Source organism: Cinclus cinclus, chromosome 3 (genome assembly GCF_963662255.1).
Source record: "Cinclus cinclus chromosome 3, bCinCin1.1, whole genome shotgun sequence".
Taxonomy (NCBI): Eukaryota; Metazoa; Chordata; class Aves; order Passeriformes; family Cinclidae; genus Cinclus; species Cinclus cinclus.
The window spans coordinates 33800105-33816874 of record NC_085048.1 but is presented as its reverse complement, the minus strand read 5'-3'; the positions used below and the strand labels follow the sequence as shown (position 1 = coordinate 33816874).

At 36.6% G+C, this 16770-nt stretch overlaps 1 protein-coding gene across 1 annotated transcript in view; it reads left to right on the top strand.

Moving 5' to 3' along the window:
• Window positions 1–16770, top strand: part of ME1 (malic enzyme 1) — a 154236-nt gene that overhangs the window by 73478 nt on the left and 63988 nt on the right. The window contains exon 6 of the mRNA XM_062488615.1: window positions 11960–12063. Coding sequence (XP_062344599.1) covers window positions 11960–12063 — 104 coding nt within the window. The remainder of the gene's footprint in view (window positions 1–11959; window positions 12064–16770) is intronic.

Here is a 16770-nt window from a genome sequence, read left to right as displayed (position 1 = left end):
TATTAAGAGAGCTGAAACACAAAACATTGCATAGCCCTTTTATGAAGTAATTTTGCTCAGAGGGGAACAGCATTTCCCACAGTATTAAGAGCTGTTAAAAGTTGTGACTTATTTGCAAACGTAGAGGATCATTTGCTGTTCTTTACCATGGTGTTCCCAGGGGAGCAGGTTGCATCTCCTCTCTTGTTTTCATTTAGCTGCTTTTCTCATATTTCGTTGGGCATATATCAGCAGCTATGAGTACCAGTGCTTTTACCAATGAAACTCAAATATAAATGGGCCAGGATTTTAAATATTTATTATCTTTAAATATTTTTCTTTGTTTCAGAATGTGTGCACTATCAGCATTTTCTTTAATGTTGCAGTCACTTGTAATGGTCTTTGTTCTTTACTCTTGCAGTAGAAGGGCATTCTGTGTTTGCATTACTACTGTTACTTCTACTGCTCATCTTCTTTTACCCTAATAGAGGGGTGAAAAATACCTTAATCCTCATTTCCTGTCTGTAGCAAAATTACTTACAATCCTTTCTAAATTAAGAAAAAAAAAACAATGGAGAAAGACTTTTTTTCATCAGGGACTTACTGTTGTTATTGTGCAACAAAGGGTTACTGCATTTTTAAAAATTCATCCAGCTGTTCTAGTATAATTAAATTAAAGGAGACTTTCAAGTACATATCTTTTAAAGATTCATGTTGCATAAAATAATATATTGTTATATATTTCAGTACAGATTTACATCCACTGTCATTCTATTGCCTTTCCTAAAGTTCTCTTATGCTTTCATAAAATAATAAAGATGTGTTTGCAATCTTCTTGTAACCATCCAGTCTTTCCATGTTGCCTGTGTACTGAGCTCAAATCTAGACATTTCTGGTATACCCACTTAGGCAGCAAAGTTTGTGCTTCTTTCTTTCCCACACTTAAGAGTCAGTGGAATGGACACTGTCTTGTGTTTGAATTATTAGTCTTGAGAGTCTGGGGCCAAACCAGGTAAGCTTCGAAAGACTTAAAAAGAGATGAGCTTGACAGTCATCTTAACCTAAGCTAGTCCTCCTAGGCTAATTTTGTAAGGGGAAGATGTGCTGCTTCTTGTACAGGAACTGTCTCAAACTGGTCTGATGAATTGTATTTTAAAATGATTTTTAATATTTTATTTATTTTACTTGTTGACTATAAAAAGGACCTAGACTAGTTTAGATGTAGAAGTATCCAGTATAAGTTCATGTTAGCTAACCTAACATGAATACATACTCAGTTTGCACTTCACGTGCCTCTCTCTGCATCTGATATGTGGTTACTGTGTGACTCAGGGGACTTTTACTGAGACTGAAACTTGGTTTTGAACTTATGACACCCTCTTATTAAACAAACTCTTGCTGTCTTTGAGAAGTGTCATTCTATTGCTCTTTGAGAAATGCCATTCCACTGCTTAGTGCATGAGAAGACCTCGGCAATTGTCTGCTACTTTTGATCCACTGACATCCTTTAAACTTTGTCATTTTGGCTAGGAATATATGGTATTCTTTTTCTGAGGCTGTTAATTTATTATTTTGAAATTTGGTATTTATGATTATTTCTTTTGTGAAATGTACTATTTTGTTAGACCATGGAAAGCATGACAGAACAAGGTGGTGCCTCAGATTTTCATGTTTACTAGACAATGTGTTGGTAATGATTTTTAAGATCTGAGTAGTTGATGAGGGAAGGGTTTTAGAAGAAATAATATAGATGGTGACACAGGATTTAAGTCTCTGTTTCAGCTGACACTAGAAAGAACAAGCTGTGTACTGATGTTACAGGCAGTTCTGTCAGTCCACTTAATTTCTTCTTACTTCACTTTTCAGAGCAAGGGGATCTATGAAAAAGGGCAGAAATTAATATCTGGATATGCTTATTTTGGATAACATGCCTGAATATCCATAGACTAAATTGATGGCAGACTGTGTTTGAAGATACACTGGACATTTCCAATTCTTTATGCTCAGAAGACAGCAACAGATAGTGTTTGTTTTCATTGGCTTTCACAGTAACTGCTGTCAACCTCCTCAGCAATTTCACAGGCAACAGGGAAGACGAGAGAAGGAATGGGCATAAATATAGCTGTTACCACAAAAGGTGGGAAAATATGTATTATTTATGACTCCACATAAGACAGCCTAGCATCTGGGACAAAGCTTGTCACACTTGAATTGTAAAGGTGCTCTTACAAATGTTGGCCCTGCACTAGCAACTCTACTTTGTACACAGAATGACTTTTTCTTTTTTTTTTCTTTTCCTTTTTTTTTTTCCTTTTTACTAGTGATAGGATAGATATATAGCTGAGATGCCAGCACCAAAATATCAACATACTTTTTCCAGTCCAGTGGACACGGTTGACATGACTTGTTGGTGTAGGAAGAGATCCAACCCTTTTGGCTCTAGTAAAGAAAATGTCTGAATGTCAGCACAGGAGACAGGGATGTCAGGGTCAAAGGAAGGACCATGTGGAAATAGCTTATGGAAGTAAATGAAATAAATAGACATAAGTTTAATAAAACTGAGGAGAGGTCACAACAAGTGGTGGAGATTTATAGTTACATGTGAATGGAAGAAAAACCCAAAAAATTATCAGAACTGTTGGTGTAGAAATGAGATATACTGGTAACCTAGAACAAGATTTTCAGTTCTATAAATGGAATCTTATAAATATATATGAATGGTATGTTAAAATTCTGTTCAATTACCTATCTGATAGACATGATATACTCTGCTGTCATAATGTGTGAGCTGATACAATATTAGCAAAATCCTCTTTATTATTATAATATTAAATATGAGTAAAAAAGGTCTTTGAAGGCTTTTTAAAAGCATATGTTATCTTTGTAATTTTTGAGATGAAGTAAAATTAAGATGACATTCCTCAACAATGGTTATTAATAAGAAACCTTTACTGGTGTCATCTTCAAAACAATAAGTCTTTGCTCTTTGCTGATTCACTTTGTTGGTAGTTTGCTGTTTTTATTTTGTGTTCGTTTTGGGTTTTTTTCTGTTTGTCTGGTTTTGAAAGCTGGACAAGTCCTTAAAATTAGACATTCCAGCCACCTATCCTAAACAAAATTCATAAATGTAAGTGCATGAACATAAAGGGAATGATGTGTGTTTGTTGCTTTGGTATAGAAAAGTTAGATGTATTAAAAGTGTTTGAACCACCCCAAGCCACTGTATCTTGTCATTCTCTTAATTAAGCCAAAAAAATGTAATGTATTGAGATAGTTACACTCCTGCTAACTTCACAGGATAAAAGGAGGATAAATATCTCCAGCTTCTCTGAAGTGTTTCACTGAGGCTAGACTTGTTTTTTAGGGTACTATGTAGGCTGCCATGAGTACTGTTTGGGCTCTTCTTAAAGATTATTTTTTGGCCACCTTCTGTGATTTGTTATAAGTTCTTATGGCTGGACCTTCAAGTAGGTTTTAGCACGTCATACCTCATGTTTTTTTGAGATCAAGAAACTTCTGAAAGTTTGGTTGCAGTAGTCTATTTCTATAGCTTCCAGTTCCCATTATCCATCAGCTATATTTTAAAGTGTAGGATATTGTAACATGTTTCTTGATGTGTGACAGGACATGTGACTGAGATTTTAGCCATGCTGCAGCTGGGGTTCATGAAGAAGAAATTGTAGTCATTAACTCTGTGGTGCCTGTGGGAGGTCAGTTGTGTAGGGAGCTTAATGGTTCATTTGAGCCTTTTCTGTGATTCAGTAAAAGCTTTTATAAAAAGTAGATATCAGGAGTTTTAGGAGATTTTTTTGTATGATTTCTTCTGAAAATCATATGAATTACGTGAGATTTCTTTTTTTTTCGGACTATTGTTTCTTAAACTGTGTTAAAATATTAGTGATTACACGCAGCACAATGTGCTAAAGTCCTAAATGATGTTGGATTCTTCAGGACTATTGTTTTCTCAATAGGCAAATGATTAAGTTTTGCAAGAAATGCCACTGGCATGCAGACAACCATTTGTTTTCAGTTTTACTGTGTAAAAGAGTTATGCATGCTAAAATTGTGTCTGATGAAATGTTCCTCCAAAACCATGGTTCTGAGTGTCTTCCAAGTTCCAACTCAAATTACAGGCATTTGTGGAATTGGCATTGTCCCTATCCCTGCAGACAGATGTTAACATCAGGAGAATTCTCTCAGACTATTAAACATAATGCAGAGTATCTATCCCGCTGTTTTCTTTTGTTTGGTTTTCTTAAAATACACCATTAATTACTTTCCCTGTTCTCCTTACTAACTCTGCTAGATATGGTTCTGGTAGCAGGTTAAATCATAGAATCATTTAGGTTTGAAAAAGCTCTATAATATCATTGGGTCCCACTGTTAACCCAGCACTGCCAAGTCCACCATGAACCATGTCCTGAAGTGCCACATGTGCTTTTAAATACCTCCAGGGATGGGAACTCAACCACTTGCGTGGGCAGCCTGTTCTGATGCTTGAGAACCTGTTCTGTAAAGAAACCTCTGTATTCCATCTATGGTGACAGTGCCCTGTTCATACAAAGCATTCCAAGAATAAAAAAATATTTTCAGATTGGCACAATTAACACAGAAAATAGATCTTTCTATACTTTTCCTCAGTATTTTTTCACTATTATAAATTATTTCCCCTTCATTCTGGTAATCATGTGCCTTAATTATGAGAGGCTTGCTACAGTTGCTCCTTGGTGCATAAGTAAATGTAGATTTAAAAGAAGGTACTGATGAATCCCTATGATGGTGATACATAAGCGTGGTACATGGGGAACTCTGGTGCTTCAAAGATCTAACAAGGAATTTATTATCTTAGTATTGAAGTTAACTTTCTGTAACAAAAGATGGTGGTACAATTGTACCTTTAGAATTGGAAAACTTTTCCGTTTTTCATTTTCTAGTATGAAAAGCTGTCAAGCTAACTTGCTAGCGTTGAAGGCACTTTTTTCTTTTTTCAATTACAGTACTTTCATAAACAACATCTAATCCAATCCTCAGGAAAATACCTTATCTCCTGATGAACAGCACATAACTTGTGATGGCCATTCTCTGAAACGTACTTCTAATAGTTCTTAGAAGATAAACTGGTTGAAAACATCATCAATATAAGCTGTTTGACCTGAAAAAAAGGCATTAAAATTTCAGGGAAATGCCATTATATTTTCACTTTATCTTTTAGCTGCCAAAGTTGTACTTGAGATAGGTTTCACTACTCATCTCTTCCCAGGTCTTTCCTGAGTGGAAACTGCCATAAAGATCAAGGTGCACAGAGCAGTTTTTGCCAGATTGTCCCAGTAAATTTACTGCAAGAATATTTTTACCATCAATGATAACTTAGTGAGAAAGTTTTGTTATTGTGTGAATCTCTTATACTGTGTTCTGGAAAAGTGAGCAGGTGAAACAGAAGCCAAATTGCACTGAAAAATATATAATTCATCTGATGTCAGATGTATTATTGCTTTCAACATTTTTAATTTTTAGTATTCCATATCAAGTATGGCAATATAAAGGTAGCCTAGCTGTAGTCTGTATTACTTGTAGTTTTCAGAGCTCACCAAATAAAGAAGTTAAGGTGTCATTTTGAATTCCAGATTGTTTCAAAAGGAACTTCTTGGGCATATGCATCATTAATGGACCCCGGCTGTAACTGCTACTGTGTGTTTAAAGTGCTCAGAAATCTTGAATTACACCTAGAAATCATAAGATAAACCTTTTATAAAAGTATAATTGCTATAAAATGAAAATTGCTCCAGAATTTTGGAGTTTAGCTATGAGAGTGACTCAGGTGTATCTAGAGACTCTCACTAGAAGGCAACACTGCTCTCTGCCCCTGCACTATCAACAACCCTTGAGCTCTTCATCTGTCACTTGGTTCTACAAACTGACATGTGGACACAAGTGAGTCACGTCCCAAACACAAATGCATTGTCTGACTTGGAAGAGAAAGCAGCCCCTTGACAAATCTGAAAAATGAAGTGCATCTTCCCCCTTGCTGCTGCAGTTTTCTGTCTTTGGATTTTGCACTTGGTACTCCCTTGCTAATGAGTGCTCACGTAACCACACATTTGTGTATCTCAGGTATGTTTGTAAATGTTACCCTCAGGAGGCTGGGCGCTCTTTAGCTTTGCGTGCTCACTCACAGGAATGTGTTTGACTTCCTGGAAGAGCCCTTCTAGTAGCCATGGCACGGGATGGAGGGATGCAGGCAGATGGTGCTGTGCGAGTGGGCTGGAGGCTTGTGCCCCTTGGCAGACAGCCACTGTCTGCCCACAGCACTCACACACTGGGGTCTTTATTCAGTGCCACATACATGTGCCAGAAACGTCCCACAGAATGTCCTTGGCACAGCCTGGCTTTGTGAAGTCTTGCTTGGGGATGGGCTGTGGTAATTTCATAGCGTGTTACAAGATTCCTTCATGAGGCATTCTTTCCAGCCATTAGAGGGATTTTTATTTTGTTGTTAAAGTTCACTGGAGCTGACAGTTTTTCAGCTGGGTGAGGCTGTCTGCATGCGTGGGAAATCACTAGAATATAAGCAACAGGGTTCAGTGAGCATTCAAAGCTACAACTGGTAATTCCTCTTCAGGTTAAGGAATGAGTAAGCTCCCTGAGCAGAAGCAAGCACAGGATGTAAAGGTCACATTGACACTTTAATAACCTTATGAAATTAAAGAACTAGTTGGGTTGAATAAATGAAGCCTGTCTTTAAGGAGAAATCATTTTAAAAGTCTAGTCCGTGTGTGTAAATCTATAGTATCATTATACATACGTGAAAGAGAATATATTCTCTATATATTTTACCACAACCTTAAATCCTTTAAAGCAGAACTTTTAAACACCATAACTGCTTTTCTGTTACATTAGGATACTGCTTCACCAGAGTTTTAATACATTTTTATATTTTGAACTGCCTCAAAAATTCATAATACTCTTTGCTAATAGCTTTATTCCACATAAGTTGTTCCCTCCAGGCACTGCATTCAAGATTGATGACAAAGGAGCACTATGAATGTATTATCTTTTAAACTCTTGACTATTGAAGGTCTAGAATTTTGTCTGAATAGACAAAAGGACTGGTGTTTAGATAGGAGGGGCCGTGATCTCTTCTTAGTGAATGTGTCATATGGCTAGTGTAATTCAAAGAAAACAAAATTTCACAAAAAAAATCTTTGGCTATGCAACTTACTTTTGCAAAGTGTTCTACACCCTCAAACCCAATTAGTAGCATTCAACTCATCCAAAATTCACTTAGCACTTAGAAACACAGAGTTTGTTACACATTTTAAGGGCATTATACTGTATTTCAGACTTCAAAACAAGCTTATTTGAAGAAGAAAAAGGCTTTCTAGTCTGCTATAAATTGAAGTCTTATGCACTCTTTTTAATGCGGTAAAAAACACTTTGCAGCTGTAAGCAGTTCTTGAAGGACAGAAAATAATGATTCAGCATGTTTGTGCTTACAAACTGAAAGTTTAAATGAATGCAGATTGATTACTGGGTAATGAGTATTGATGGAAGCTGAAGTCCAAAACATTGGCATGTTCCTAACCAGCTTTTTCTATTGGAAAAAGCTTCACATCAAGTGAAATTTCAGTCTTGTGGAACAAAATTAAAAGTTTGGAATATGCAACTCTCCTGGAGATCAGAAACCCTCCTGTGCTCACCAGACCTTCCCAACCTGTTAAAACTGAGACAAGACTTAGAGTGTATTAGTGTAAGAAAATAGTAAGACTTGCAAAAACAGTGGCCTACCCCTGGTGTTCTTGGTAACTGTGTGCGCTGTTAGATGAATCCTGCTCTGAAATGTGTTTTATTTCTAGCACGTGGTATGTCTTTGTCCCAAAGCTTCAGACGTCCCATACAGATAAAGTTCTCTTTTAGCTCTATATCTGTGGCTCTAGTGCAAATCATTTCCCACTGTAGAACTGCTGGAGTGTTTTGGCATTTTAATGGCATGGGGTTAGTTTCTACTCTGGAGCGTTACCATACACCAGGTACTGTCTAGGTAGCACTGATTGGTTCTGAACTATCTCTGCTCCATCTTTGTCAGTGGAAAGGCTCGGGATCTTGCGGATGTTCCCCTGCAATTTTCCATGAAGGTGTTCACAAAAGTATGTATTTATTCCAACGAAACATCTCAGTGCCAAGTTTGGGAATAAATGAGATTACAGAGTGTTTGTGCTCAACTGATGAAATATTTAAGTGTGCAGTTTTCTGTTTCTCACTGGTTTGGCTTTTGTAGCTAAATTAGAGCCAGGTGTACAGCTCAGCCTTGCTTGAACTTTGATGGTTTGCTGATCTCTTTAAGTAAAATGGCATAAATGGTTTGCCTTTTTCTTAAAACCCCCAACAGTCATTACAGCTTTAGTGCGCTCAGGTGCTGCTTCAAAGAACTCTCTATTTTGCACAGCTAATTCTGAATAGAGCTACATGATCTTTCCACTAACAGAACTTCAAATAAGCTCTTTACTCATAGAAAATACTATTTCTGTTAAAGCTTCAATGTGCCACATTGGTAAACGTAAATGTCTCAGAACTTTTTTTTTTTTTTAGTCTTCAAATAAACATGTCTAAAAATAAGCAGTCATCAAGAGTTTTTCAATGTCACAGGATATGCATAACAAACCCACCAACCTGGAAAAAGGAGAGTTATGTTTTGAGGGAGATTTGATTTCCAAACAAAGTTTAAGCTTTGACAGCAAGCTGGGTAACAAAAGAAACCCAAGTCATTGAGGAAAAGCACCTAATCATCATGTCAGTTTGGCATACTTGTTTGTACCACGGAGCTTTTTTTTTTTTTTTTTTTTTGGTAATCTATTGTGAAAGCCTTGAAATAGTTGGTAGCAAATGTTAATCTCTCAAGAAGTGTGAACCCTCTAAAAAAAACAAGCACCATGGTCCTGGTTTGCATGGTGTTGACCTGAATAAGGGATAATGTGCTTAAGCAGCTTATTCATTCTTCAGTGGCCTTTGGAAAGGGAGCGGCTGCACAATGGTTTGCCACTCAGGGCACAGACGTGACCACTGTTCTTTTCACTTGCTGAAGGTTTCATTCTTTTGTGTCCGCCACGGGCCTCTTCATACGTTCTTCCAAACAGGTCCATAAAGGAACTTTTTGGGGCTATTTCATGTCAAACTGTAACATTTGTTAAGCAGAATGCACTGAGCTGTAAAGGAATTCTGAACTCTGAGTATATAGCTGGCCAAGCTTTTCATCAGAGATGTGTTGCTAAATTAATTGTCTCTGCTTGTGAGACATCACAGGCTAGAGGTTTCTACATACTCCAGAAACACTGTAATAATTGTTTTAAATATTTCACATGAAATTTCAGCATCAAAGATAGGTGAATAAAGTCAAGCAGTGGTCCTATAAATGGAGCTGCTTTGGAGTTCTGAGTTTTTGTGTTGACTGTAGATTTAAATGCTGACAGACGTGAAAAACACAGAAGTAGCAAAAGGAGTATCAGAGCCTATGTACGTTTCAAGGGAGACTCACAGCTGGTTTAGCACCTTTTGAACAGAGTATTGTGATTCCTGTTTCTCTTAACTTTCACAGAATCACTGCCCATCTAAACTGCCTTCTTGAAGGAATCAGACTGGTTCAGTCTGGCTGCAAAGCGTTTTAGAAACATGTCTTCAGAATTTAAGAAAAAAAGGGACCAAAGATTTTATTTTTTTTTTTCATTTTGAGCATCATTTTATAAAATGAGAAAACAGGCATTGCTTACTAAAGGCTTGTGGGAGCTCTTTGAAAATAGCAAATCAATTTAGGAAGAAAAATTAGGGGAGTTGGAAAGGGGTTATGTTATTTACTCTGAATTGGATAGTGGAGCATGCAATATCCATGCATAGGACATGAAATAGCAGAAGCCTACTGGCCTGGAAAACTGCAGCAATGGGATTTTAGAAATGAGATTGCTGTTTCTGAGTCCTATCATGATGCTCCTGATAGAGACTCTTGAGTCTTGGCAGTTCTTCTTTCCAACCATGTGTGCTCAGTCTGGTGGGAAGCATAAGACAACTCATATGGGCTCTCCAAAATTGCCTGAAGATTTCCTGTTGTAAAAAGTTAATTTGCACTTCTTGTGAATTCACGTCCCAAATACATAAATTTATCCTTGATTTTTCAGGTTGTCTTGAGGTCATTTTTAATAACTAGAAAAACTCAAAATGGAAATTTAAAAATAATTTCAGCTTGACTACAAAGTTTGAAGTGATTATATCAAAACAAGAAGACTATACAAAAGGGACAATCACTTCGATGGATACCAGATAAAACTCTTGCCAGTGCTTCCTGCAGTATCTGGCTGGAATATTTAGGATAATGTGAATGAAAACACAGGCAGAATTATTTGTGAAAAACAAAATATACTACTTAGACATGAATGCTAGAGTGAGTTGGTGAAGGGAATAAATCAAATACAGTGTAATGATGTCACCTTCATTTACAAAGGAATTTTAATTTTGAGCTTTATTCGTGTTTTTCTTCAAAAAGCTGAACTAACAACTTCTGAATAGATGTAAGTAGTGTATGAAAAATTGTTCTGAATTGGTGATTGATTTAGCAAGTTTCATTTAGCAAGAAAGTTCAGTTTTTACACTGCTTGATTTTCTAAAACATTCTAATCTTATTTCTTTACATCCTTGTGGAAGTGGAGAGACAAACATCTTTATCTATAGGTCTGCATCAGGATATTCCCGGGAAGGCAGGATACCACCAAATATTTTAAGTTTCATGCTTATTCAAATCATTCTTTAACAGGGGCTTGTGACTCAGAGGAATTTTTTCAGTTTTGCAGTGTAAGAAAAAGCTGGGATGGGAATTTAGGCACTTCTCTAAAATTCAGCAATCAGATTTCTGTTACCCAGTCTGTCTCAAGCAGAGAAAACTTTCCAAACTTTTTGCTTCATTTTACATTCTGCAGACTCTCTCTTGGAAAAGCAAGTTGGTCTGTATTTTTCTTTACAATGTTTTTCTAGTTGAAGCTGATGTACAAAAAAATTCTGCCACCCTGTTGAGTTTGCAAATTGTTTTTGGATGAAAAATGTTTAGCCAAACTTCTGATCTATTCTGCAAGCTGTTTGGGCATATGTGGAAGGATTGCTCACTATATACAATGGGGAGATAAGCTTATTTGTTTTCAGAGGCGTGTGGGAAATAACAACAAAGGCTGTCTTTATACCTGAGTGCCTGGGAGAGCCAGTGGAAGTGTGAGACTTGCTGTGGGGAAGTACAAATTTAGTAATTTGTAAGTTATAATTTGGAAATACATCAGACTTTCTAGCAGTGAAGACACAGAATGATACAGGCTTAGTGTATTTATGGGAAGTATGGATCATAAAGCTGAGGAAAGAAGAAGATTTAAGCACAGACAAATTCAGAAATCATGTTGAACTGATGGAACATGGATATCTGAAATTAAGAATTCTAGAATCTAAATTGATAATCTAATAAGTTAGGAAGGAAAAGGGAAAAGGGTTGTGTGAGTTTTGGCATATTGAATTTTAGAAAACAGCATTTTCTGAGTATCAGCTCATCAACACAGTTGAAATGATGGGCTCTGGGAGAGATTTGTGAAACATGATGATAAAATAAGGAAAATGGCTTTTGTAAAATGTCAGAGCACTTTCAGGATATAAAAGACAAATAGAAAATAAAGCTTTGAAAGATACTTTTGAAACCTGACATCCCAGAGTAAACTTTACTTTTTCACTTAGAATCTGTACACTTGCTTTGAGACTAGGGTATCCCCTTGCCTTGATATAAAAGGGTGTTTCTTTAATCTCTTTATGTTTCTCTGGTCTTAATGTAGAGGTGGATAAATTGATATGTACTTCATATGCTTGGGTTAATCCTCAAACACTGCATTTTTGTCCCCTTCTTATTAACTAAGAGTGCAGTATTGTAACTTGCTCATGTAATGGTTCAAACATTTTTTTTCAACAGGAATTGCTGAAAGATCCTTTGTATATTGGGCTGAGACACAAGAGAATTAGAGGTCAAGCCTATGATGATCTTCTTGACGAGTTCATGGAAGCTGTGACTGCAAGGTAAGTGATATATCTGTACTACTTACTGATGAATTCCACTGTGAACTTCATCTTGAGAGAAATAAAGGTCAGTAGCTTATGAAAAGATGACAGAGTTATAAGGTCCCTGATAATTTTCATTTTGAGCATAGTATTTTATGAGTTTATAACTGCCTTAACCATTAACCTTCATTACTGCAGTTTTATGACTTATATGAGATGCAAAATTCATCTGAATATAACTAGTTTTTCAAACTTCTTTTTCAAGATTTAGATTTTTAAATATTTGCCTAGTAATTTTATGTGCCTAGTGCTGTGCCTACATGATCTTCTCTGTCTCTGTGATTTCATACATCACATATCAGCAGCCTTAAAGAAGCTATCATACTTGGTGATCCCTGCTTCTGCCCCCACCAAACCCATGGGACTAAGATCTTGATAGGACTAAGGTTTTTAAATTTTAAATGTCATGGTCTGGACCTATACCAAGTCAGCTCTTTGACTGCTTTCCTTTTCCTATACAGAAAGTGGTTAAATTTATTATTAGACTGTGATGCATTAAAAAATTCTTCTTGCATGTCAGATAGCACGTTTGCTCATGTCTTCCTTGTTTGTTAAAATATTTGGAGTTCTAGCTCTGCATTCAATATGTATATCTAAAATAGCTCAACTGCCAGGATCCTCAGAGGAATGTGTTTTTTGCATCTGCCTCCCAAAGGTGAGGCTGAGCTGTGGAACCTGGAAATACTTTCCAGTTCCTCAGTCTTGCCTCATGCCCATCTGCATTTGAGACCCTATCTGGACATACACAACTTCTGTTCTTTCTGCCTTGGTTGCTATTGCAGAAGAAACCTGGCCAAGCAGGTGGTATTAATTTCTGTGCCTGAAACACATATTCCTTCATGTGCTACTATACTCTACCCATCATCCCCACTGCTGCTCCCTTGCTCATAATCTTCCTATGGAAGTTGCTGGTTTGACTCTATCCTGGTGTATTTTGCTATTCTGCTGAATATTCCCTTGCAGATAACACTGATGAACCTTCCTAATAGAGTCACCTCCCTAAAAGAATAGTCAGAATGTTAGAAATTTTCTCTGTGGTCTGTGTTTTGAGAATCTCTAAAATAATGCATTCTCTAACTTTCCTTTTCTTTAAAATGAACCACTGTTCTTCATACTAAAGGAAATAATCAGAGTCAAGCAGAAGATTATCTCAGTAATGTTTGAAGGGCTGGTTGACATGCACTTTTTACTTAAAGCTCAGTAATTTTGAGCAGTTTTACTTTTTATTTTAAAGCTCTGTAATTTTGAGCAATTTTCAGCAATTTGTGTTTGCTTGACCTTCTGAAAATATCAGTTTGTCCTCAGCTAAATCTCTAAATGGTCAGTGGTGATTGAAGTTCATGTTCAGAGTGGAGCACTTTAAAAACTGTAATTCCAGCTTTGCGTGCTCTACTTGTGAATTGTTTTGCCTGTAGTGTGACACCTACATTTATTGTGATACCCATTTACTGAGGTGAAGGGAAAAGTGATGTAGTTAAATCAAAATCAAGTCAAATTTCTCAATAATTCTACATTGCTCTAAATTCAGATTTGTGTTTAATGTGCTGCTGGTGGACTGAGCACTTGCAGCTGATTCTGGAATAGCAGGTCTGACTGTGAAACATGCAGATCATGATTCCCTTTACAACCACTGTGGTCATCTAGGTAATTGTATACTTTGGTAACATGATAGTTATTTCTTCCTTATGAAAGTTTCTGTTATGTTTTTCCTCTTGTCACTTTTCTTGGCCTTCTGCTGGCTCTTTCACTGAGCGACTATTTGCTTTGCTGATCTTAGATGCCTGTTTGGTCTGTTAAATTTTATGTTAGTCATATTTATTGTTAGTTATTGCCATGGTGCTCCAAAAGATGCCTTCTTATTTAGCATTGCCTAATCAGTTCTGGGAATGGGATAAATTCTGGTGAAATCTGTTGTCGTGGTGTTTTCAGTACGTTTCCAAGACATACATAATCATGAACACTGTAAAGTACAAGGCTGTCATGTACTTCTAATGAGTCTAAATTAAAGACAGGGTGATGACAGATATTTTCAAGTCGGAAAGCTATGTGAAACACCTATTTTTAGATCTTTTTCACCTTCATAATTCTCCAGAGAGGCCAAATGCTAATAGAAGTGAGAGCCAGGTTTTAGCACCATTGCCTGGGAGCAAGAAGGAGTGGGCAGCAGTACAGGGTGGTGCACTCTATATAGGCTTTTTATTGGCTTCTAGGAAATTTTCCTAGATGTCATCTTGATTGATTGTTACATTTTGAAAATCTAGATTTTTATAAGGTGATGCAGCATAATTTATAGTGTTTCCTGTTGAAATATCACCTTTATACAGTGAATAGCATAAAGAAAATGCTTTATAAAAAGATATAGTTTCATCAACTGAAATACTTTTCTCAGCTTCTGCTGCTATTCACCCCAAAAAAGTTCTTTTTATGAAACAAAATTATTTATGAAAGAGTCAGGATTGAAAAAAAAAGAAACTAAACCAACAAACCCAAAACTTAAACTAATTGTTACTAAAAGATTTTGGTACAGTATCCAGTGTGCTATCATGGCAGAATGGAACAAGGACATTATGATTTTTCTCAGATGAGTGAAAGCAGGAACATATGGAAAGTATCTGGATTTCTAGTGACAAAAAATCCAGTGAACAGCGTTTATTTATTTACACATGTATACATTTATCTGTTTGTTTATTTATTTATTTATTACCAGTGCCAGCAGCTACCCTCTCTGAAGGCAGATACTATATTTTCTCTGGGTATTTCCAGGTGGTTTTTGCTTCTGTGTCAGTGCAGTAATTTAGAGGAACATGAATATTCTAGGTGGAAGAAATACTTTATGACAGGAGAAAAAAAAAAGGACAGTTGTCTTCATCAGTGAACAACATAATACCAACTGGAATTCAGAAATGTTTGTTAAGTTTCTGGCCTGTGGAGAAATGGGTCATAAAACATTTTATATAGACAAGTAAATTTTTCCAAATGACAAGTTGTTCTTAAACATCTATGTTTACAGAGGAAACTTTGAGAGGAGGGATTGCTGAACAACACTTTGGTAGCTGAGATTGATCCACCAAAGCTTCCTGTGTAACCAGAGAAAATAACTCTGTTTTTAGTCCAGTTCCTGTTTCTTCTCTGCTTGACTGTGATGATGCAAAGAGAAATATATCAGTGGCCAAGAGGTATTCACATACAACAGTGAAAGGATTATGGAAATGCTTGAGGGGAAAAATACATAGAATAGAGATGGAACAAGAAATGAAAGGAGTTGAAAAAAGCATCTTTTCAGGAGCAGGAGCTTGAATTTCCTTGTCTAATGCAAGAAGTAGATTTAAAGAGTATGGAATTCTTTCCCTATTTCAAAGGATATTTCATTTTCACAAATCTGCTAAAGATAACTTCATGCTGAGCCCCTCTAAAGAATGTCAGAGTAGGGAAGAACAGCGTCCTACCAACTTGCTTTCTTTTTTCTTTTTTTCCTCAATAGAAGTCATTATATTGGGCAGGGAAAATACTGACTTGCACCTCTGGCCTATGAATAGACAGGAAACTTAGAAAATGGAAATAATCTTGTGGAATTTCCATAGATTATTTGCTTGCCTACCTACCACAACCCCAAAGAATTGGATGGAATTATTACTCTTATTATTAGTTATGAGCTAAACTGAGTGGATTTGTGATGTGCATGAGTAGCCCTGTGTCACTGAAATTATCTTTCTCTGTGTCTGTGATGGTAAGTTTTCAGTTACACTTCAAGATACAAATAATAGTGGTAGACTCTTGAAAAGTAATGCCATGTGTCGTTTACGTTCTCTTCTGTAATGATATTTTGATTAAATCCTTCCCCACTCTTTTTACATGCTGTGCTTTTTTCAAGTTTGTGAGCTATAAACCAAGCTGCTGACAATTGTAATTCACTGTGTTCCATCCTAAATTACCATGATGTAGTCATTATTCCTCATTTTCCTGATTACATTATTCACAGATGGTAGCAGTATTTCATTTCACTTCATGCACTACTTTAAAGAAGTGTTTTATGGTAAACACGGTTTAGCTAACTTTGAGAACAACTCTAAAAGCAATATATCCACAAAATCAAAATAGAAAAATATTTTAATAGCTGTTTTCATTTAGTAGATTACATTAGAATATAGTTCAATTTGTGACTAAATTAATTAATTCATATCAGCCCTTACTTTTGGCAGGAGACTACTGGCAAGGAGTCAACTTAAAAGGTGCATAAAACTGTGCATCATTAAGGGTGTGGTTGGACCACACAATCATTCTGACAGTATGTCCAAGCACAGGTTGTGAGAACATTGATGCCTCTGTCCTCTTCTGCACTTCAGTGGTGCAAGACCAAGACTTATATTGTGTCTATATGTTCCCCTATTGATCAAGCTAAAGCAGCTGTCAGAAAGAGTGCACGAAAAAAAGCTGCTGCAACAACTCCCTCCTATGGCAGACTTAGTGAAGATCCTTCTGTATAGAGATGTTTTTCCCTCATTGGGACTTAGGCCCTTTAAAACAATTTTTCAAGTCTATGACTACCTGCTCCTTCCACCATGCTGTGAATATTAACTTCCTAATGAGGATCACTGCAGACGGCAGGAGATAAGAAAGGTGGGTCCTTTGGCAGGAGCCTGTAGGCTGCCTTGACAACAGTGACAA